Genomic DNA, 24403 nt, shown 5'->3' with positions numbered 1-24403 from the left:
AGAGCACTTTTTAAAGATCTGACTAAAAACAGTCCTCTCAACCAGTCTAGTAATACTTTGGTTTGACAGAAAGGAAGAAATTATTTGAGAAGCAAATAAGACCAAGGACTAGTTAAAGAATCCTGTAGAAAACAGTAAGCAGAGAACATCTAAGTCTCCTCCTTTCCTAAGTGACTTCACGATTTCTGCTTGTTTTTCTGCTTGTTTTTGTTTGGGCACTGCCACTGCTTATTTCATTTTGTTTTTAAAATCCACGGAAGCAGAAGTTCCATCTTGGGAAGCCGTTAAAAAGGTCTTCCTCCATGCAGCTGAATGTATGGAGTGAGGAGCATTTTCGTTCAGCTCTACAGTCAGCAGATTAGAGCTTTTCTGCACCATCTGCTACTTCCCCCTGCCCAGGAGGACTGGATGTTTTCCACAAAGCAGGCTGGGCACAGTCCCATGATACCAGGCCATCGGGCCGAGCAAGGTGCCAAGGGCAGCTGGTAACAGCCACTCAGCTTCCTACCATCCATTCTCCAAGTAGAAAAAGACAAAATGGACACATCCCACCACCAGCCACCTCACCAAATGCTCACTGGCCCTGCTGCTGCTAGCTCACTGTGCAGAACCTGCAGCATCTTTCACAGGGAGACTCTGACGATTAGGAAATGTGCAGACTGAAGCACTGGCCTAAAACAGGACAACAGACAAACCAGGAGAGCTCAGTCCCGGGCCAGGACAAGAAGCCATGGGGAGGGAATGGATTTCATTCACGAGGGTGTAAACAAGAAGAGTGAAATCCATACCTTCCATGAGTCACCCACTCCCACCTGTTAATATAACATTTTGAGATTTATTTATTGATATTGTAGCACATGCACAGGTCTATGCTAAGCGCTTTATGTAAACTGTCACTAATTCTCAAGCCCGGAAATGAGCATGTTATTATCACCATTTTTACAGATAAGGAAATGAATGCTCAAGAAGTTTAAATGTCTGGACTAAGGCCTAATTGTTATAAAGTCAAAATTTTAACTAAGATTTTTCTGTCTCCAAAGTCTACACTCTCTTGACTACTCCACAAGGCATCCCTGCTAACGTTATAAATCCCCTGGATATAAAACAGTCGTGATGTACAGTTCCGAGATGAGCGACAAAAGTTACTTACACAAAGTCTTTCAATTATTGGAGGATTTCAGAGAATGCATTTAAGTCTGACACTGAAAAACCATTCAGCCAACTGCCTTCCTATATACTGTCTGTCAACAAACATCAATCTAAGTACAAGAATGGCAGCTGAGGAAGTCCCGCCCCCTAGACACAAATGCGCCCCCTAGACACAAATGCTCCAACCGTTTTCTGGGCCAGCTCATCCGTCAGCTGCTCATTGGCCCTGGTCTTGTCCTCCACTTCCTGTGATTTCTGGTCATAATTGACAGCCAGCTCCTCCAGGGCCTGGAGAACTTCCTTCACCTCATCTTTGGCTGCCTCGTTTTCAATCTGGAGACGTGTCAGCTCCTCCTGGATCTTCTCATAGTCTCTTCTTGTGGAAGCTAAAAGCTGGGGAAATGGGACAGCATGGAACTGGTGAATCTAACATTCAAATGTTTATGTTCTATGCTCTATCCAAAATAAAGTAATTTTAAAAAACAGATACAAGAAAACAAGTTGGAAAAGCTCAGAATGGCTAGAAACACTACCGTATATCCAGATGCTAAATTAAAAAATAGCATGTTATTTCAAAAATCTTATTTTTTTTCTTTTTTTTCAGTTTAAAGCTACATAGGCTTAACTCATGGGGGGAATCATTTCTGAGGACTATAATAATACTTAACATGGTTTTTAAATATTATAATTATTTCACATAGTAAACAGGTCAATTTCAGAGTCAACCAAAACAGTATAAAAGGGTAGTCATCAATTTTTCTTAATATTCATCATAGATGTATAGAAGGATATACCCCAAACATTAACATAAGTTAGAAGTGAATACTGGCTTTGTGGATGCTTTCATTATCTCTATGCCTACTGCACATTCTGATTTTCCTGTAATGAACAGACATTGCCTTGACAGTATAGAAAAACAAAAATATTAACCGTTTTAATTGTAACAGACAGGAAAGTTTATCACAGGCAGTTGTACCAAGTGGGAGATGCAAAGGCATAGAATGGGAGGAAGAGTGCAGGAAATACTAAGCAAATGGAAGCCGTAACTATGTGTAAGAGGGAAATCAATTAAATATGGTTCATCTGATTGCAAAGGCATCGACGATCTCCCTGCCCAGGGAAGTATTTGGGCAGGGGGCATAATCACTGCCCTGCAGAGATGAAGGGGAACAAAGAAGCAGAGGAAGGAAATGGTTACAGAGAGAGTTATATCTATGCGAGGGCTGGGACTGGGCACATGACCCCAAACCATCTGCTATAATTGCATCACGGGATCCAATTTACAGCATTTTGGCAACAAAGCAGAAAGCACTCTAAAGCCTAAAAGAGAAAAAATACTTAGATGGTCCTCAGCAAGAGAATTACTGATTATCCATGTTTGATAGATTGGCTTTCTGTCCTCTGCTTAGGTTCCTGTTTGTAAAATACTTGGCAAAACACCGTGCAATAAAGACATTTCCTGGAGAACTAAATACCATGGGGGAGAGACTGAAAACACTTTGCCTTCTTTCCACTGTATCACATACACACTATCACAGCACCTGGACGCCTGTCCTCTCTGCTTTCCCCTCCTCTACCTGCCGCTTCTGTTCTTTGGGTTTTTTTCCCCCTATAAGATAGCACGAGAACATGGTGTACATCAAAAACCTGGGCCGGCTGATTTGCAAAGCTGAAAAAGACTAAAACAGCAAGAAACAGGAGTGCTGGGCTCTGGGTACGAGGAAGTAAAATCATCCTTGCTAAACTACCAAGCTCCTTTGTCTCTGTTCTTCAAAGACTAAGTGTAGCAACCAGCTACTCACTCTCAAAGCCCCAGGGCTCTACGAAGTCAGACATTTATTTTCTAAATTCAGCTAAAATCAGCTTTTAACAGGCATTGAAAGGAAATCTTTCCACATGATTCAGTGATTTTTAAAAATTCTTTGCAAATTAAATTTCTGGAATAAACATCAACAACAAAGAGTAATAAAAGAACCTTGTAAAAAATTTTTTTTATTGTATTCTTTACCTCATCCTGATCCAACATCTGTTGCTTTAGCTTTTCAGCCAGCTGGCTCTGCTGGTTAATTTCATCATCCTGAAACGAAACATCATGTTTAATTTTTTTTGGTTAGTTATGTCATTTTTGCTATCCTGGTTTTGCAACGACAGTCGATACCAGGATGCCAGCTGTTAGCTCGCTAATAAGATGAACGGACTGGTATGGCGCTTCCCCACAGCAGAGATATTGGTTCTGGGATCTTGATTTGGCTAAAATACTACTTCACTCACCTTTCTCAGCAGATGAAATATCTGAATATTCTGGGAAATATAATATTCTACACATTCAACTCAATTCCTGTTCATCCAGAAATCAAGAGATCTAGGATTTGGGAACTGAAAGGGCCTTGGGAGCTATCTCTCCCAATAGCAAGAGGTCAACAGTGAATTCCTAGCTCAAAAAATAAGGAAGTAAATTTCTAATAATCTGCACTATAATATATTCGAGTCCCAAATCTTGTCAAACACATCAGTGACCAGGAATGCTGCCATGTGAAAGGCAGGAGAGACATGGATTTCTGCTTCAAACCTCTTACTTAGAAAGACTGGAAAAACATTTACTAGAGAATTAATCTTTGGCAAGAGCAGACCTCTTCTTGATTAGAAGTTAATTTTCTTACCAGTTAGAAAAAACAAAGAAACTCAAGGAAGCTGGGGGTACAGAAATGCTAATGTTTACTTTCTGGCCTGTCACTGAAGCGGGAAAGGATCTACCCACAGGCAAATACACTCTCCTCACTCTCATTTTCTGCCACTAGGTGTTGCTGCCGCAAAAGCCAGAGCTGCCCGCCTCTCACCGCCCAGTACAAATGTCTCTGCCTCCCCCTAGACACCGTCCACCCAGCGCAGGCAAAGCAGCAGGCGGACCACGCCCAACTGCACGAGACTCGGTCTTCACCACGAAGGTTTCCATGAGCTCAAATGCAGTTCTGAGGCACAGCCTGTGAAGAACGGCAACTTGACTTCACACGTGCCTCTCCCTTAGAAACAGGAGAAAATCTTATTTAATGACACTTCTAGGGTCTCAACCCTAAGCAGAGTCAGATTCAGTTCAGTATTATTGGTTCCCTCTTTGTGCCAGGTGCTGCCCAGGTGTTTTCATCAGCAGCCTGTAAAAAAAACCTGCACTGTGCTTTCTGCCTTTTCCGGAGGTGAGGTGAGGGGTGAACTCAAGGGCCTGGGTGGCAGAACCTCAGTTTTCCACAGGATATTCTCCAGCCTGTTTGCTCGTGTCTATGCATACATTTAAATCAGATTAACTCAGTGTCACAACCTAATGCTTTCCATGGAGCAAGAAAATTCTAAAATCAGTATTACAGAATCTGTAACTCCTTTTCCTTTTCTGTAGAACATCTTTTGGTCTTATTTTTCTGCTCAAGGAGATTCTGTTTCTACTGAAATTTTTACACCAATGTTCCTTTAATGGTTCTACAAAATACTCACGACTTTCCTCCCTAAATCAGATTTCTGGCACGAGAATTAGGGAAATTACACCAGAGTGAAACCGCCAAAAAATGGTAATTCCACAACTAGAAGACTATTTTGTAGGGCATATTTTCTTTTCTACTTTATAAACTTAGAATGTCAGTTACCAGGAATGATTTCGTGTTTATGGTCCTCGGCACATAAATATTAAACAACTTAACATAAAAGACTCAAGGAGTTTAACATCGGGGAGCTGCCATCTCTTCCCCTGGGACGTATAAGCAACGGCTACAAGTGATATAAATCACAGTAGAAGCAAAACGGTGGAGCAAGCGCTTTGTTCTTATCCTGTGTTCATTTCAAGGCCTGAAGATGCAGGCTTTCTCCTGCACAGGTAGCAAGCCGGGGTGCAGTGATTTTTGAGGTACAGTGAGAAACCAAAGGCCCTTAGCCCCTCTGGGAAGGGTGAAGAACAAGGACTACATTACAAGGACATGAATCACTTGTACCAGAGACATTTCCAAAACTATACTTAAGGCAACTTCTCCAAGGAATTAGCATAGTCTATTGAGATTTTTTAAAAATTTTTCAAAACTTTCAGAATAAGATGTGCTGTGCAATCTGTATCTATACATTCAAATGCATTAGAACATGCTCACTCTCATGCCGACTATTAAGATCTAGTCTGTGGATAACAGATTTCAAAGCACTTTTCAGAAAATATTCTTGTACTTGAATTTTCTTATACATGAAATAGGTGAGTTGTCAAGAGGTCACTGGTCACCTTTAATTAGAAAGATGTTTTTGTTGCAATGGTAATCAGTGAAATAAGGTTCAACTTATATTTCTACTTACACTTAATTCCCCTCATCCATCTCCAATGGTACAGTAGCTTTGGAGAGGTAATGAGGAATAAGAGAGAGAGTGCCAACACCAATTTGCTCATCTTATAACTTTGCTTTCAGCCCACCTCTGCACCACCACCCCACAGATACCACATATGATGTGGATTCTCCCTTAAGCAAACAGAACCCAGAAAGGAGAAGATAGAAAGAAAGAAAAAAACTAATATTTATTGAACATCAGCTAGGTACTAGAAACTTTTAATCCCCATTGTAACCTTTGAAGTAACAGATATGAGCCCCATGTTGCAGATGAGAAAAACACCTTAAGCAGCTTAGGTCATCAGCCAGGTCTCAACATTAAGTCACATAACAGGTCTGACTCACAAGTGCGTGCTTTTCCATCACACAGCACTGTCCTTAGACCCCTGGAGGGGAAGCACAGAGGGACAGAGGGGGCAGCTGGGAGGAGGCTGTGATGTCTTTCTCCTGCCACATTCTAAATAGATTCATTAAAGCTGACAAGTTCCTCTTTTAAAGGACTAAGGCCAAAATGGGATGAGCACTGGACTGGGAGTCAGAAGCTGTGTAACCTCACTGCAGCTCTGGCACCTACGGATGATGTAAACTTGGGCAAGTCATGTAACCACCCTGGGCTAGTTGCTCATCCAGACCTAGATACTTTCAGCTCTACCACTCAATAATCTATGAAGATGCTGTGTCCCAATTCATGTATTCTCAAAAGTATCAAACTACCTACATCATCAGAAGCATGAAATACCTTCTAGAACCCTTAAGAGGAGGACAAATAAGAATGACATCTGGAGGACATAATCAGTCAGTCCACGGGTAGAGTTACTAAGGTCAAACCACTAGCTTTGGTGCCCTCTAAGGCTGACGCTTTTGGGCTCAGTTCTCTCCCAGATCTCTCGGCATCAACCTGTGATGGACCACAAATGCCAGCCTTGCAATGTATGCTTTACAGGGTTTTCAAGGCATCTGCCACAGGAAAATGATATGACAGAAAATGTCCTAGGCTGGTCATCAGGAGGCAGAGACTCTAGGGTCAGCTCTGCCAGCTACCAACTGAATATCCACAGGGCAGGGCATTTTCATCACTCTCAGCTCGGTCCTCATCACTACCTTCCGGAAGCTGGATTCAAGACTCTAAAATCTTTCTCAGATCCATGAAAGCTCCTCATGCCACCAAAATAAATAATCCCAATTCCAACCAAGGCAGGAGTCTTTTCATAGAAAACAGAGTATTGAATTAGGTTATCACCCCTCATCCCAGATTCTTTGGGGATTACTAAAAATGAACTCACCAATTCTGAAATGAGTAAAAAAAAAAATTGCAGTATATTTAAACAATAGCATTTCTTTGGAGAAATCAAGAAATCGTATATACTGTTAACTTACTATTAATTTCCTTTTTCTATTACTTGGTTTGAGGTTTTACATAAAATACCTGAGGAGAAATGGAAGGATAACAGTATGTCAAGTGCCTAAAGGGCAATTCACCCTGCTCTCACGGGTGTGAACATCTTATTAAATATGCTACCAGAAGGACAGGGTGACCCCAGTTTAGCACTGTGGTTATAATGCGAACTCCCAGAGTCACAAACACAAAGCAGACCAGCAAACATTTCTCTTATAAAAGCGATACCAGACTCTGCGGTACTCAGAAGAGAGAGGCCTGTTAGATTAGCGGTGATGTTAATATAACAAAGCTGTTTCATCCGTGCCAGAGGTGTCCCCACGCACTCTGAGCTGAACCACAGCAAAAAAGATTAAATCAGACTAAAAATATCAGCAACCTTGATGAAATGAACTGAAAGGATTTAGAATATTCCAAAGGCAATATGCCAAGATCACGTGAAACATTAATTTAATTTCCTACACTTCTGGGATTCCTAACCTGACCTTCATTGGGGATGAATGCTACACAGTGTTCTCCAAGGTCTCTTTTCCTCTATTCCAACTTGTGCACTGACACGACTATTTGAGTCCCAAAAGTTTGCCATAAAATTGGATATCCCTAATCAGCATGTCCAAACTACTGCATTCAAGAGTACGCCCCTGAACACAGCTTTACCAATAAGGTAGAAGCCATCAGACCACACACCACTTCGACTGGTTCCTCATCCCAGGGCCTTAGAGTTACGCGATTAAAGTACACACTTGAGTTTGGGGAGCCACCTCCCTTGCCCCTACAGCTGACACTACTGTTGGAGTTTCTAAGAGGTGAGGGACAGGCCCAGAGAAGAAAAGAAGAGAGAATTAAACAAAGATCACACACACACACACACACACACACACACTCTCTCATGCAGTGATCAGCCCCAGTCCGATTTCTAGAAGTGAAGACTCTCTCTGTCTCTCCAGGTCAACACTCCACTCTTCCAATCAAATTTCCATGAAAGTTTCCATTCCACATGAATCAAGTTCCCTGAGTTTGACCAATCAAGAGCTAGGTAGATGTTAGGAAGACGGACATAAACATTAGTCTGCACCCTACTTCAGCTCCATGGGGCTTAAGCTGCTTCCGGCCAACAGGTCTGGGACCTGCCACCTTTAGTCTTTGTACCAAAGTAAGGACTATAATCTCTGCCTACAGACCTTGTCATCGAGTTGTCTGTAGAGACTGGAGATCTCCTCGTCATACTTCTCCTTTTCCTCTGCAGAGATGCCGGCAACAACAGGAGCGATGTTGTCTATGATGGGGGTGTTATCACAGGGCTCCAGGGTCTTCTGGTCCTTAGCGCTGATTTGTTCATCCTCAGGCACAGCTTCTCCTGCAAAGCATAGCAGAGAGGAGTTGGGGATTGAAAAAATTCAGCATGCAACCCTCCAGGAAGAGTTCCAAAAATAGTCACTCCCGTGAAAAAGACACAGAGGACACAATGAGGAGCTGTTGTAGAAAGTTACACTTTGTGTTCTTTCTATTTGACAAGAAAGGTCATAGTTAATTGACCAAAATTAGTCTAAGGAAGAAGAGGACTATATAATACTCCCTCCCTCATGATGCATCACTTAAGTAAACTGTTTCCATCAACCACACAAGCTCTTAACTAATCCAACTTGTAGCAGTACCCAGAATTTTTTGCATACACTTTCTTTTTGTTGAGGAATATGCTGAGGCTTTACTAGAATCATATTGTCTCTAGTGATTGATTCACAGGGAAACAGATCTCTGAGGCATCCTAATTACCAATTAATTAGGTTACCATTTTCTTAATAGAAATAGTGAAATCAAGGAAAAAATTTGCCATTGTTGAATACAACACTGTAGGGCCCCAATCCTCTGAATCTGAGAGTCTCTGAATCTGAAGCAGGAAGCCAGGTAGCCCCGGACCCAGGAATTCTGACTGACACTGCACAAACACATCCTACCACCACTCTTTCCCTCAGGAAGTCAGAATTAATTGGCTCGGCTGGAGAGTTCAAATAGAATAATTTGCTGTGATGTCAGGTAGTCCCAGGAAAGAAAAAGCAGCTGATCTAGAATATCATGCAGAGACCTGCATACCACTTCTCAGTTTGCAGAGTAGCATTTGTTGGGGCCTCCAAAAGAAGCATTACCAGTTTTGATCATGCAAACTGAGGGAAAAGGTGAAGTTCTCAAGCAGGGCAATGGCCATCCCCAACAAGAAAATTCCCTTGCAAACACAGACTGCGTCAAGAGGATTATGTGAAAACCATGTGGCCCAACTGAGTCTCTCAAATATCTTTTCGGAAAGCAAACCAAACCCAAACATACTTTTTCATCACAATGTTTACCATCAACTTCACACTCAGTTTGCTACAACCAGTGAGTGTCTGCCATGTTCAAGCCTCACTCCAGTTCTCAGCCCATAAAATGCATTTTATGGAAATTCCCCAGGAAAACTGCCCTGAATCAGAGGGAATTTCTCAACAAAAAACAAAACAAAACAAAAAAAACACCCCAGAAGAACTGAGATCCTAATTTGTGGCGTCCTTAATTGTATATATCATGCCTCAAGGAACCCACTTGAACTCTGTATCTATTTATCTCAATATAAACAAAACACTTTGTGATGGGTTAGCTTTGCTACGTACAATTCCATTATCTAACTTGATAACCACAAAATGGTACTGAAGGCCTCCATGTCAAATAAAATTAACACCCAATGATTTCACTTTTGTGTCACAGTTCTGTTTGAAGCAGCAACTTAAAGCAAAACCTGGAATAAACTATCACTTTGCTGAATACAAAACTGAGCCAACCGTTTTTTCTTCTAAAGCTCAACTAGACTGTACTGTACCTAAGCCTTTTTCTAAAATTATTGACCTGAAACTAAACCAGACTATCAGAGTAGCCTTTGAACTGAACCTGAACCAAATCAATATTTCATTCAGTTCCAATTCCTGGTTTAAAACATCTATCAACAACCTTAGTGTGCAGACTAGATTTCATCCAATTAAAGGATCTATATTCTCTACAGCTTGCTAAATCCCCAGGCCATAAAAGCAGTACCATGTTCTAGTTCCTAAGAATTTTTTTTTGCTTTAAATATGTGTGTGTGTGTGTGTGTGTGTGTGTGTGTGTGTGTGTGTGTATATATATATATATATATTTTTTTTTCCCCTAACTATAGAGTATAAACTAAAACTTGAAAGTCCTCTTTCACCCCTACCTCCCAATTCTCTTCCTTCTCCAGGGAAATTCACTACTAACACTTTGGTAAATTCTTTTGTCTACTTGGATCATGACTATATCTCTAATTTTTCAGGCCTAGCTTTTGAAATTTGTGAACAGGGCAATCCAGGACAGTATAAATTTGATCTTCCAGCTTACACATGATGAAGGTGAAATTCTTAACTGCACTAGATCAGAAATCAGCCAGAATTTGGTCATATTATCCATAGGTCAATTCACCCCAAGTCCAGAGGTAAGATAAAAAAACATCTGAAAGCGACATATTCCCTGTGTTCTTTGGTTGCAAAAGGCCAAAGAGGCAGTGATATCATGAGGCTGGGGCAAGCTCAGGAGATAATCAGTGCATGCTTCAATTCACCTCGGCAGGCAGGAGCCAGGAATGAACCCTCATAACCTAACAGCAAATGACTTGCTCTAATCAAAAGTCACAGGTTTGACTCCCCTAGAGCTGCCCTCTTCTCTTATTGAGGAATTACAGCATCATCAAGTACTAGGGTTGTCCCAGATTAGAGAAATTCAACAAGCCAGCCAACACTGCTACGAGGCACCCTAAAAGTGACCAACAGATGCTGCATCAACATCTCCAGTGCCATAGCGGGACACTACGCCACACTGCACCTTTTAACAGATCTAATTAATCATAATCCCTCCTCCTGCTTAACCTCTTGGTTTGCTTTTTTGTAAAAGAGAGGAAATAACAATGCCCCTTTACCATAGTGTTGTTCTAAAGATTAAAATAGTACAGTAGTCCCCCCTTATCCATGGGGGATACATTCTAAGACCCCCAGTGGATGCCTGAAACCATGGATAGTACTGAATCCTATATATATACTATGTTTTTTCCTATCCATACATACCTATGATCAAGTTTAATTTATAAATTAGGCACACTAAGATTAACAACAACTAATAGTAAAATAGAACAATTATTACAATATACTGTAATAAAAGTTACCGTAGATCCTAGCAACCTCAGCACACACAATTTTTTTTCTTTCCTTATTAAGTCAAGAACTTTCACCTTTTCACTTAAAGGAAGCACTTTACGGCTTCTCTTTGCCATATCTGAGTTGCCAGCATCACTACTCTTGTGCTTTGGAGCCATTATTAAGTAAAATAAGGGTTATCTGAACACAAGCACTGCGATACCCCGATAGCAGATCTGATAACCACGATGGCTACTATGTAACTAACGGGCAGGTAGCGCATACAGCTGGATCCGCTGGATAAAGGGATGATTCACGTTCTGAGCAGGATGGAGCCGGATGGCGGGAGATTTCATCAGGCTACTCAGAACAGCACGCGATTTAAAACTTATGAATTGTTTATTTCTGGAATTTTCCATTTAATATGTTCAGACCACAGTTGACCATGGGTAATTGAAACCACGGAAAGCAAAACCGTGGATAAGGGGGGCTATTGGATATGTAAAAGCACAAAATGTGTTATTGTTTAAAGTCCATCTCTTATCCCCTCCTCTCCCTGACAAACTGTCAACTTTTTAGGCTTTGCAAATAAATTATTATTTTTACTTATTCTGAGATTAGTGTTTTTGGGGCCTTCACAATACCTCTGTGGCTGGAGCTCAGTTCTAAAAATAAAACACAATATAGCTATGCAAGTCCCTTTCAGGTTTATTTTTATTATTATTAAAACAATATTTGAAACCTAGAGCAGACTTTCTGGTTTCGCTTGAACAATTCTCTGAATCAAAGCACCAACATGTCTACAAAGCTACATCTAAACAACGAGCTCTTCTCAGTTTATATTCTAAAGGTCAGGCAGTCAGGATTATTTTTTGCAGCAGCCGTTCGGGCCGAGAAGAACAAAGCGGCAACACGCAGGAACAAAAACAGCAGGCGTCTGTGGGAGAGCACAGCTCCTGCCCAGAGAGGAACCAAGAGCCGGTTTTCCCAAACCCCACTGCCCTTCAATGGACCGAGAAAATGACTTCCAGAAGCGTCCCTGGTAACTACACTGTCCAGCTTACAAACACGTCTGGGGATTGTAAATTCTCAAAGCCATGCAAGACCTGACACTAGGCAATCTGTCTCCATGGCAATCTCACCACGTTAATCGAGAATATTCCCTGCACTGCAGTGGACCGAGTCTCCGGAGGAGCCCCCACGAGATGATTACAAAATAACTGATTGTAACAAGGCAGCTGCAAACAAACCCTGGAGAAATAATGCCCTAAAATCCAGCAGTATGGAGTAAAAGGACCACCAAATGAAGATTAGCATCTATTTTTATTTTTATTATCCTTCTTTGCATTAAAAGCAAATTTCTCTTAGTTTATCCCCCAAGGCTTATACCTACTGTCTATAGGGGAAGAGCTTATAATATTGTAAAACATTTGATTTTCTAGAATGAAAGCTTCACCCCCACCCCCTCCACTAGAAACCTTTCCCTTCTTTAAATAAGCATCTCAGCATTTCCTATTGTCAGATGTAATTACCTTTAAGGACTGAAAAGATTTGTGTGTACACAGGAGCATTCACTTGGAGCATACCTATAAGATTTACAGAGCATTTTAATTATAAAATGAAAACCCCCAGAGGGCATAAATAACATTTGTGCGAAAAGTAGAAATCCATCAATTGCAACAAACAAGAATGACAGACTAATCAAAAATTCTCATTAGGGCTATTAGTTCAAAATTCTAAAACAGGCTTTTTTGGTTTAAAAAAAAAAAAACCATTAGACTGCCAGTAATTCATTAAAATTTCACACATGAAATAGCAACGAGCTAGTTATCCTTTGCATAAGTTGAGTCCTAAAGCCTCTGGAGAACATAGAGAGGTAATTGCATTCTCTCTGCAACTCCAGGGCCGAGATTGCTGGTCATTCACAGCTTCCGCCAGAAACCACAGCAGATCTGGCAAAGGAGGTGCTTTCTTTTAATACCAATTAAACAGGCCCAGTGGCTGACCTAATGGTAGGTAATTTCTATATCAAAGAAACTAAAAGGAAATCTTTAAGTTGCCAGATGGGTAAGAGCAGCTGGCTACAAGATGTGATTATATAAATGTGAGGTTTAAAAAAAAATCATTCCTTTATGGGATTATTTTGCACGCAAATAGCATCTTTTACCCTAGTTCCTAAAAATATTGTAAGCAGCTTAAGACATTCTCTAACCTGTTGTAGAGTCATTTTCTAATAAACTGGTCACCCAGGACTCTGCATCCTCTTTACATTCCTGACCTCTTGAATAGGCCACACCATTCTCCTAGCCGTCAGTATTTCTGTTGGTGTTTGGTTGTGGTCTCAAAAGAAGGAAGAGGGCCTAACAAATTGGACCTCTCAAGTGAAATGCTAACTTCTGAGCTTCCACTGTAATGAATCCAAGACGGGGGCCAGCATCATCTACATATTTAATGCTAAAAGAGCAAATTGTGTTCCAACTACGGGCAATGTTTCTACAAAGCCCCGATCGGATGCGAGGTTACAGATTTAGCTAGGTAGGGAACCAAGCGTGCTGGTCTGGCAGATTTTAATTTGGAGAATAAATCTGCCTTGGAGATTGCTGATTTTTCCACGCCTTCTCAGCCTGTGATGAAATCATTTCTTTGCATGATTTCAGCAGATGGGGTAAATCTACATCCGCTCTGTTATTTAATATTATATTTAATTAATCAAGAGATGCTGCAGATATGCTGTATTGTCAGGTCATTTCCCTGCACTCCTGACACCTGGATTTTCAGGGCCTCCTCTCTCTGACTTAGGCCCCTATAAAAAGTTATCATTTTTTAAAGGGTAAAATTCAAACAAGTATCAGAAAAGAGGGCATGTGTAAAGACTGACCTGGTAGCAACAGCGAACTATGGACCCAACCCCCCTCTCTGAGCATTATATTCCTGAGCCTTCAACCCTCTCTCCCCATCCTCCTGTCAAGGCTTCTTGATGGACTGGAGGGTGGCAGGGGTGAACTGGCAGCTGTAACTCACTCTGAATCCAACTATCTAAATCCATCCCCATTTATAGGATTGTTTGAGTCCTTTCCATACATATGATCAACAAGCAACAGAGCTGGAAAGAAAAAATCCTATTTCTGACAACTGCCCACTCCAGCTATCTGTCCTTAAGAAAGCAGGCTGAACAAATTTCCACGAGGCTGAAGTTGCCAAAAGAGCCTCCAGATCGAAGACAGACTGGCGATCGATTTCAGCCCACAAGATGTCACTAGCAGATTGTAGTGGACATATGTTGTTTTTCAGCCACTCAACACCCATTCTCATAATAGCACCTCAACTTCCCCGTGAGAAAGTACCCCCCTCCGATGGGTGCAGTCTTGGTCAGACAACACATCAGAGTGCCCTGTCCTTCCCCAGCGAAGGCACATCTTCTCTCCTGGGCCTCTGGATCTCAAACATACAATGCAGATTTCCCATTCCCAAACAGTCAGAGGAGATTCACTACAGGTGTGGCCCCTTATGAGCCCTGTCGATTTGTTTCTGTTGCCTGTGTCTCTGGAGCAGCCCCAGCTTTGCTGGTTGAGCCTCGTTCCTTGGCTGTTATTTTGGTCTGTGAGTCACTCCTAGCCTTCCAGTGCTTTCTCTTTTTGTTTAAGCCCAGCAGGTTGCCTGCAACCCAAGGACCCCTAACTGGCACAGTGGGGAACGGAACCAGGCAGATGGGTCGCTCTCCTCATTCCTTCTTTATAAGCATCAGGTATGGCCTCCCCATAAGCCACCACGCACGTGCCCTGAGCCATCCTGGCTTAATGGCCATTCAGAAATTAATTTAGGCTTTGTGTAGTATACACATTACGAGTCACAGGCCAAATTCTGAGAATCTATGTTCTATGCCCAGAGGAAAAGACTGCCAGGCCTGCATTCTGAAGCAGCCCATGCAGCTACAAGGGGTTGAAAATTGGTACAGGTGGAGGGGGTGGGGGTGGGGACCAGCCTATAGGCATGTAATACACAGGACAGTATTTCACAACTTTTCAATGACTTTGGGTGGTGCACGCTCTCTCCTGTGGCACAGTCCCATCACTGTCAACTGTATCAGACATATCTCCCTTCACTATTTACATTATCTGCCTGGACCCGATTTGCCATTGAGACATCATATTATTTTACCTCTCCTACTCCTTTGTATTCCTACCTCATTCTATATCACAGCAAATAGGAAAAAGCACAAGCATGCACACACAAGCACACTTTTTCTCTGCTACACTCCTCCCTTGCTTTCCCACAACTGGAGTACAGCGGCCAAACTTTTAAATTGTAAACACACCATGCGAGGAAAAAAAATCTGTTTCCCAGGGGAGAGTGCATACAATTAACAACACTCCTTCAACTCATTCAGACCGCAATGTGGAAATATCAGTACCCAGGAATTGTTGGGGTGTACCGAGTGGCTTCCTCCTACAAGCTTAGAAGCAATGTGTGTGTCAAATTTCAAAAGAAAGTTGGAAATGTCCTGCTACTCAGATCTTAGTGGAGGGCACTGCCTTTTCTCTACTCCATCCTTCAAAATCCCAGCTCTCTGGTTGACACAAGCTGGCCATGCAATGACTATGAGGAATTAGGACTGATACACAGGGACACCACCAAAGGGATTCCAATCCCTTCTTTTTTGGGTGTGGTACTTTTCACACTTATCTAACTGGCCTAAACACAAATCACTAGGGCTGTGCGCAGGCTGCAGAGATGATTAAAAGAGAATGAACTTAGGAGTCAATCTCCCTACATTCAGATCCCAGCTCTACTAGACACTGAGTCACCTTGGGTGAGTCTTCTAACCTCTCAAAACCTCAAGGGCTGCTTGAGGATTCAACACCCAGCCTAGGAACATAACAAAAAGCCTGAGGTTATTTGTTGCCTGGGTGATGTACAGTTAATCCTAGCAATAGACCTTCACTCACGGCTGGTCAAAGGACTCCACCTGCCTCACTTCCTGCCTGAAATTTATATCACTAGAGTTGGTTCCCTACACTTAAGAACTTCTGCTCCCAGAAAAATCACCTTTAAAATGCAAATGTTAGCTTGGGAGGAAAAGGAGAGCTCTGTCATCTCCCTTCTCCCATCACAGTCACTCAGTGATCACATGGTAACGGAAGGTGGGTGTCTCTCAAGACTGCCTCCCTCTTCGCTTCTTCCCTATCCTCTCTCCATAGTCCATAGGGGACCTCACCCCGACTGTGCCTTCAATGACTTCCTAAAGATTGACAACTCTCAAATTTCTCTCTCTAGTCAGGGAGGTCCTTTGAGCACCAGAACCTCAGACCTAACTTCCTATTTGAGATTTTCACCTGGATGTTCCACAGGCACCTCAAACTCCTCTCCTCATCTCCCTTCTCTCCAATCTGGTTCTTCTCCGGGGTTTTCTGTCTCAATGAATGGTTCCACCCACCATCCAACTCAGCAAGCCAGAAAACTTGACACTCTCTCCCCATAGCCAAATTCTCAGCAAGCCCTGCTGATTTCACCTCGTAAATAACTTTCTGGCCCATCCATATCTCTCCCTTTCCACTGACCTGTCTCCCAATTCAACTACCGTAATCTCATCCCTGGAAGACCACACCAGTTCCTGGCCATCCTCCCACCCTCTCCAGTCCATTCTCCAACACAACCAATGGATCTTTGAAAATGCAAATCTTATCATGATCTGCAGCTTAATATCCTTGAATGGCTTCTCATTGCTTACAAGATAATGACCAAAATCCTGAACAAGGACTGCATAGCCCTGCATGGGATAGAACTGCCTACCCGTCCTGCCCATCTCAGGCCACTGCTCCCTGGCCCCAGCTCTCCACGCTAGCCTTCCTGCTCCTGCCCCTCAGGGCCATTGTAAACATGGTTCCCTCAACCGCCACCACCCCCTCCAACTTCCACTTGGCACATATTTCAGCTGGCTAACTGCTCTGTTTGTCTCAGATCTTATTCCCTATGTCACTTATAGGAGGAAACCTTCACTGACTTCTCAGTCAAGGTCAGGGTCCTCTGTTGTAATAACTCTTAGCACCTTACACTTTCCCATTTTGATATGCAGCATAGACCATGACATGTTTATTGACTGGCTGGAGTCTACCTCTCCCATCAGACCGTAAGCTCAGTAAGGACAGAGACCACGTCTGACTGCTCACCCTTTAATCTCCAACTGCATTAAACATGTGCTTATTTAACATACATTTATGAAAGTATATCCTGTGCCAGAAACCATACATTAGTTTTCCCAAATTATGTAACTTAAGGGCTTATGTAGGATCTCACCCTATAGGACATGGAAAACAGTAAATTCCTGAGCAGATTTGAAAGGTGGATGACGTGGGACAAACAGTTAAAATGATGCCAAGTGAAAAGGCCAAGATAAGGAAGAAGAGAGTGCCCAATAGAGACGCTAGGCATGAAGGTGAGTTAGGCTAACAAGGCAGTGGGCAGATCCCAAAGGACACAGTTGATCGAGGGATGGAGAATCAGAGGGTTAGAGCTTGGCAAGGGACTGGAAAAGATAGGAAAAAAAAGATCAGTTCCCCACTCCACAGTGTTTCGAAGGCCAATCCCCTCTCCCTTTACCAAAAGGCTTTACTGAATGTTTCAGTCGCCCAGCAGAGAACTGACCCAAGAGGATCCCAGAAATAGAACAAAATTTCATACGGCCACTCCTTGCCTTGCCAAGCACCCCTCCCCACTCTCCCACTCCTGCCAAATCGCAAGGAATCATCCACCAGCCCCAGGTGCTGAATTATTCAATTATTCTAGCAGCTTTCAAAACACATGTGCAGCTAGAAAATCTCCCAAAATGAAAAGAATTGTGTTATTTAGGCTACTAGGTCACTTCTTGAACCTCTCTTGAATCCTGGTTTGCCGCGTGATTGTTTTTCAATTGAACAGTAGCTCAGTGACACCCCACCCTTCCCAGCAAAAAACAGTGGTAAACGTGTAATCACAAGACGATGTGCTGCTCACTCTGCAGTTACAAGCAGGCGTGTTCCATCCCGATCCTGCACAGCATCCCCCAGGCTCCTACGCTTCCCCAAGACTGAGGTCCCTGCAGCACCTGAAATAAATACTGAAGACGGCAGCAAAGAATCTGAAGAACAACCCCCAACTATCCACGATCCCCTGACACACACACCAAGCTGCCTTATTTCAGTGAAAAAAAAAAAAAAAAGACATCCACCTTCTAATCTCCATCACAATGCAAAAGTCACTGAAATAATCTGTCTGCACTTGGATCTGGAAGCCCCTTCTTCAACGCCTCACCCACAACCCACCCACCCACTGCATGTCAGCTGTCTGAGATATTTTTTCGAGTAGAACAAACTACAGAGAATGTTTTGGGGAAAAAGAAAAACTAGTCACGAAATGAGCCTTTAAGACTCCATTTTAGCACAGAGCTTCTTCAGGAGCCCTCTATTTCTGGCTTTGAGAAAAGAGAGCATGAAGATGGGTTTGGCAAAAAAATGCAAACATTTGCCAGAGGTGATCTTTAACCCCAAATCAATTATAAAACTCACATAGGAGAGAATGACATTTTTCATTTAATCAAAAGCAATCTGAGCCACAAAGTCTCAGGCACTGCTCTTTAAACCTCAAATACGACTACCAGAGAGAAAGTTATAGTAATAGATAGAGGGGCCGTCTCATTGGAAATAGATTAAGGCAAGCTTGCAAGTAGTTACTTGCCCACGTAAGAATATATGTCAGCCAAGTGACGGGGTGGGAGCGGGGAGCTGTGTTAGGGAATGAGAAAATATCTTGTTCACACATGTTGTTGCAAGGCAGGACCAAGCTCTGCCATCATCTCCTCTGTCCCAAGTGTTCCAGGATGCCAACGGTCATCGGAAAAAGATAGCATATTCATGCCTCATTCTTCCTCTCCATTCTTCCTTACCATTTCTCCATTCTTCCTTACCATTTCTCCATCTGTTTAGCTCCATCTCCAGATGCTGGATAACATTCTTCAAAGTCTTGTTTTTCTCTTTCTCTTTTTCGTATTTCTTCTTCCATTCTTCCGCTGTCAGTTCCAGGTTCACAGAGACTGTATTCTTGATGGTCTTAGCCCTGGGGTTAAAAACATAAGGAAAAAATTCTGAGCATAGCTATCAGCATTAGCTAAATCATGAATATAAATAAGCCTCAAATTCTTTCACATCAAAAGACTAGCAGCAGGAGGGGTCTTAGGACTTCTATCTCCCACCCTCCTAGCTGTATTGATGGTACTTCTACTCCTAAGGCTCCAAACTCACTTTTCCTTTTCTCCTTCACCTCCTGCCAATCTCTAAATCCAACGGATTTTCATTCAAATTGTCTCTCAGGGTCATTTCTGTCTCTATTCCCTGTCACCATCTTAGTCTATGTTCTCAGGCCTGACTTATTAGCCTTTTTGAAACATTCAGCATCTTCCTTTAGCATCTTGCATATCACTGCCAGATTCATCTCCTGAAGCAGAGTTTCCTTTCAATTCAATTAACATTTATGAAACACTGGGGATATACTAAGACAAATGAGACAAGATCTCTCGCCTCTTAGAGCTTGCAGTTTCTCATGTCAATAACATACAGACTGAAATAATATAATCAATTGTTTCTCTTACTCACACTTGGTACCTAGAATCATCCCTGATGTGTTGAACACATGTCAACACAGACATCCCAAGATAGATGGGTCACTTAACCAAGTGAGGCTGGCCAGGTGAAACCACAGCTCCCTGCTGAGTACATGCCCCCATCACAGCCAATGTCAACAAGCAGGAGTGGAGGGCCACTGTTCTCAGATCATCCCATTTATCAAGAAAAGTCAACAATTGAGTCAGAAATTTTTTATGTGTATCTCCCAATTTAAAACAATTTTTCAAAATAATGTGGGGGACAAACAAATATGTCTAATGGCCACCATTTTGCCACTTCTAGTATAAGAGATCAAGTGACCTCCTAGGGCGGATGGCCTGGGGGGGTGTGATGCTACAGTGGACAGTGATTTGTTACTGATTGGACAATAATTCAAAGGAACAACTGGTGACAGCAAAGGCAGTGGCAGCTCTAGATGATACTAAAAACAAAAGACACGATTTACCTGGTTATGCACAGAAATGAACGCATAAGCAGACTTGCCCAATTAAAAAGTAAATTGACCATGGCAGAATTCCACTTATTACTTACTTTTTAAAAATACAAAAATTTCATTTAAAAATATGTGATATCCTGGTTTTTTTGCTATTGACATTTGCATTTTAAACTCCCAGCAGTTCTTGTACTGTCATATTTGCCAGCACTATCTGATATGCGATTCAGGTTAATTATGTTATCATCAAATGACAGTTTGGACATGATTTCTATTTCAGTGAAAGAAATTCCATGGTCCTCACCAGTGCTAAAGATGTCATTCTAAAAATTAATTCCTAAAGCAGACAAGTAAATAACCCAACTGTCAAAAGATGAGTTAAATGATTTCAATGTAAGACACTACTTAAGAATTAGTTTAAATCTCCCTCATTCAGTATAGCTTGAGGCTGCTGTCCCCAGAAGTGCTTCAACTCTAATTTTTCAAATAGCAGCAATTTTATTACTCCTTGAAAGTCTATGCCAGTTTGACACTCTCACCTCGCCTGCTAACATCCTCAGGCAGTGTTGTGGATGTTCCTCAGATACAAGCACAGATACTGCAGCATCGATTATCAACTTAGTAAGTCAGAAAGTGAAAAATAACCTATGTCTAAAATGCTTGTGGACATTTAAAGGTACACTTTGAGGCTACCAGTCTTACTTTTAAATCATAAAGAGTCTCTTCATGATTTCCAATGATACTAGAAAGAGAAAGATAGAGCCTGCCTCTATGCTATAGTCAGGCAGGTTTAGCCAGAAGTACAATTTTGTCAGCAGACCCAGCAAGGTTATCACTGGTGTAACGGTCCTCACTCTTAAAGTTCTTTTAAGCTGCCCAGAAAATTCTCTTTATTCTACTTCTGAAGTAATCAGGGTCCTGGTAGGAAACATGTGTCCCACTCAAACTGCATAATTTGGGGAGAGTTTTACAAAGGTATGAGAAGCGTGTTGGGAAATAACACAGGATAATGCATACCCCACATTAGTGATGAGGAGAGCCCAGAGGGAAGGAGCTATAGGAAGAAGGCTGCCCAACGGGAGCTGTAATAGCCTTTAGTCTAGGCACACAGCCAACCCAAAGTGACCCTTCACAGAAGGAGCCAAGAAATTAATATTCTGACCTCACCCTTTTCTCTCCTTCTGATCGCCTGCCTGTGTTCCAGTTGGTTGAACCTAATTGGCAACCAGAGGCAAGGGAGCCCATTGCCGTTGTTCAAACTGGTCACTGTCTCAGGGTACAGAGCAGACAGAGATGGTACAGAAATGATCCAGAGGAGTAGATGGAAGACATGCAACCAAACTCCCATTTGGAACTTGGAACAATGGTGGAAAACCATGGTTCATGTCATTGCCCTAGAGTTTATTCAGTCCCAAATGGGGCAGAGCATCATGCCTTTCCATCTACTATAGGTACAATATGAAGAAATTAGCCAACAGTGATAGGGAAAGATGTTAATTCTCCCAAACTTATTCTATAGATTTAAAATAATTTCAAATAAAATCCCAGGAGGTTTGCATGGGTGTACAGAAATTGACACTCTGATTCTAAAATTTATAAGAGAAATGAAAAAGGCCAAGAATAGCAAGACAATTTTGAAGAACAAAGTTAGAGAATGGAATATCAACACTAATTATAAAGCCACAGTAATTCAAACTGATTAAACAGTACAGAAACTTTGGAATAGAAGCAGAATAGATTATCCAGAAACGGACACTCAGCTATATAGTCATCTGATTTACGACAAAGACGTCCATACAGCACAGTGGAAAAGTGAAAACAGTCCTTTCAATATATGGTATGGGGGTGGGGGGGGGGGGGTTTGACCTTTATCCACTTCCCCAATACCACATCAAAAATTCTATTCCAGATAGATCATACCATAAATGTGAAAGGTAAAACAATAAAGCCTCTAGAAGAAAACATAGGATAACATCTTCAAGACCTTGGGGTAGGCAATGATTTCTTAAATAGGACATAAAGAAAAGATAAATTTGACTTTATTGAAATTAAAAACCTCTCTTCATTAAAAGTCACCATCAAAAGAGTTAAAATGTAAGCCACAAAGTGGGAGAAGATACATGCAATACGTATACCTGACAAAGGACTTACCTATAATAATTTCTAAAAATCAATAAGCAAAAGCATACAACCAGTGAAAACACTGGGCAAAGATTTAAATAGGCACTTCACAAAAGAAGTGCCAACAAATACCCCAAAAAACGGGGCCTAATATCATTAGCCATCAAGGAAATGCAAAATAAAATAAGATACCTTTATACACCTAAGAGAACAGCTAAAAAATTTTTAACTGATAATACTAAGTGTTGGTGAGGATGTGTAGAGACTATAACACTCAGTTGCTACTAGAAGGAATTATTCCAATCGTTTCGGAAAACTCTTTGGTACTATCTATTAAGGCCAAACATCTCATATCCTATGAGCTAGCAATTCCACTCCTAGGTATACAACCTACAGAAATAAGGACATATGTTCACCTAAAGACATGACAACCAATGTCATAGTAACTTCATTTACAATAGTCCTAAAATGAAAACAATTCAAATACCTATTAACAGTAAATTCATATAGTAGATATTCATACAACGAAATACTATATAACTACAAAAAATAAACTACTACTACAGCTAACAATGTAGTGAATTTCAAAGATACAATCTTGCATAAAAGAAGCCAGATACAAAACATTACTGTATGTTTTTATTTAAATAAAGTTCAAAGAGAGGCAATAGTAATCTATGTTGATAGAAAAATAAACTGATATAGAAAGAAATCAAGTCAGATACAAGAATTTCTAGATCGTGGAATAAACTAGAGTTACTAAGAGAGATACTGAATCTCTGCCTGGAGTTATTTTTTTTTTTAATAGAACAAATATTCTTCCTATCTACGATGTTAAAATCAAGCTTGCAAAGTGGAATAACAAGTCCATCTTCCCATGAGAGATCTAGAGTAAAAGGATGTTGAACATCTACAATCTATCTTGCTTTCTACCATGAACTTTAGGAAAATTTACAGAATAAAGGAGCCTAACGATTAGGTTCTATCTGCTTCTGCCACTCACAATTCCCTTGCTTCCTGTGTGAATGTCCAGCTAGTTGCCATCAGTGTGGGCTAGGGAGTGCTCTGTGGTTTTTCTGCCTGGTCCACTTTAGAGCACCAAGTCTCTTCCAGCTTTCATACTCTTTGCTCTTTTATTTGGCATTTTCCATATGCTTGATAGCTGTAATCACACGGCACAGCATTATATCTGGACTTTCTGCTCAAACACAGGGAATCAACACGGATCCTGAGCACCAGGACTGCACGGGGACACAGTTCAGGGTCTTGTGAGCACATACATGCATACACATGTGCATTTACTGCTCAGCCTTGTTTCCAAAAGAATTTCGGGTAGTTTACAAGGAAACAAAATCGACAGGATAGAGAAATTAAGAAATGCTCTTAAGGCAGGTTTTACAAGTTTGTCTAGCTGGAGCTACATAGCAAGAGCAGTACCACCCAGCCCTATAGTTCAGGGACATTACTCCTTGATATAGAAAAACAAGCCAACAACCCACAGGAGCCTTACTATAGCCATGAACTTACTGCTCACTCATCATCTTTATGGGTCAGTCTCACTGTGATAACATTTGGTTAATCCCAGTGTGACCTGATCATTCACAAATGAGCACAAAAGTGTCTTGGGTCTTCATTTCCAAAGACCCTAAGGTTTTTCAAGCAGAGTCCCCAAGCTGTACACAAAAATAAATGCTTTTCCTGAAGTTATAACCATAGCACACACTGACCAAAATCCTAAGCAAATGCTACTTAGGGGAAGAGTCTTAATTAATCTTAGGTTTACACCCTAACAGCAAGACACACTTAGCACAAATGAGCCAAATCTTGAGGATGCAATTATCAGGGTATCTGTCTTGCAGTTTTTCTTTGTGTCAGCTTATTCCAGAGAGTCAAGCATCGCTTAAATAATATACAATCTAGCCTTGCCCCAGATATAATATCTCTTCTCCCCACAAGGGAGAGGACGAGGACCCAGTTTTTAAAAGACCTCAAAGCTAAGAATATTAACCTCCTTTGGAGAAGGCAGACCAAGCACAGCAGACAAGAGCAGAGGCCACAGTACATCTTCCACCTAGATCCCCATACAGAGACAGTTAAGTCAGAAAAGGATTCTATTAGACACACTCCACTGA

The 24403-nt window shown here is 41.6% G+C and overlaps 1 protein-coding gene across 2 annotated transcripts in view; it reads right to left on the bottom strand.

The window, feature by feature from the left end:
• Positions 1 to 24403, bottom strand: part of KIF5C (kinesin family member 5C) — a 151647-nt gene that overhangs the window by 45025 nt on the left and 82219 nt on the right. For both annotated transcript variants that reach the window (XM_058548928.1, XM_058548929.1), the window contains 4 exons: positions 19003 to 19151; positions 8076 to 8251; positions 3158 to 3226; positions 1336 to 1542 (listed from right to left, as the gene is read on the bottom strand). In XM_058548928.1, coding sequence (XP_058404911.1) covers positions 1336 to 1542; positions 3158 to 3226; positions 8076 to 8251; positions 19003 to 19151 — 601 coding nt within the window. The remainder of the gene's footprint in view (positions 1 to 1335; positions 1543 to 3157; positions 3227 to 8075; positions 8252 to 19002; positions 19152 to 24403) is intronic.

This window comes from Diceros bicornis, chromosome 10, assembly GCF_020826845.1.
Source record: "Diceros bicornis minor isolate mBicDic1 chromosome 10, mDicBic1.mat.cur, whole genome shotgun sequence".
NCBI classification, from domain to species: domain Eukaryota; kingdom Metazoa; phylum Chordata; class Mammalia; order Perissodactyla; family Rhinocerotidae; genus Diceros; species Diceros bicornis.
Note: the sequence above shows the minus strand (reverse complement) of the source record. Positions and strands in the feature narration are given on the sequence as shown.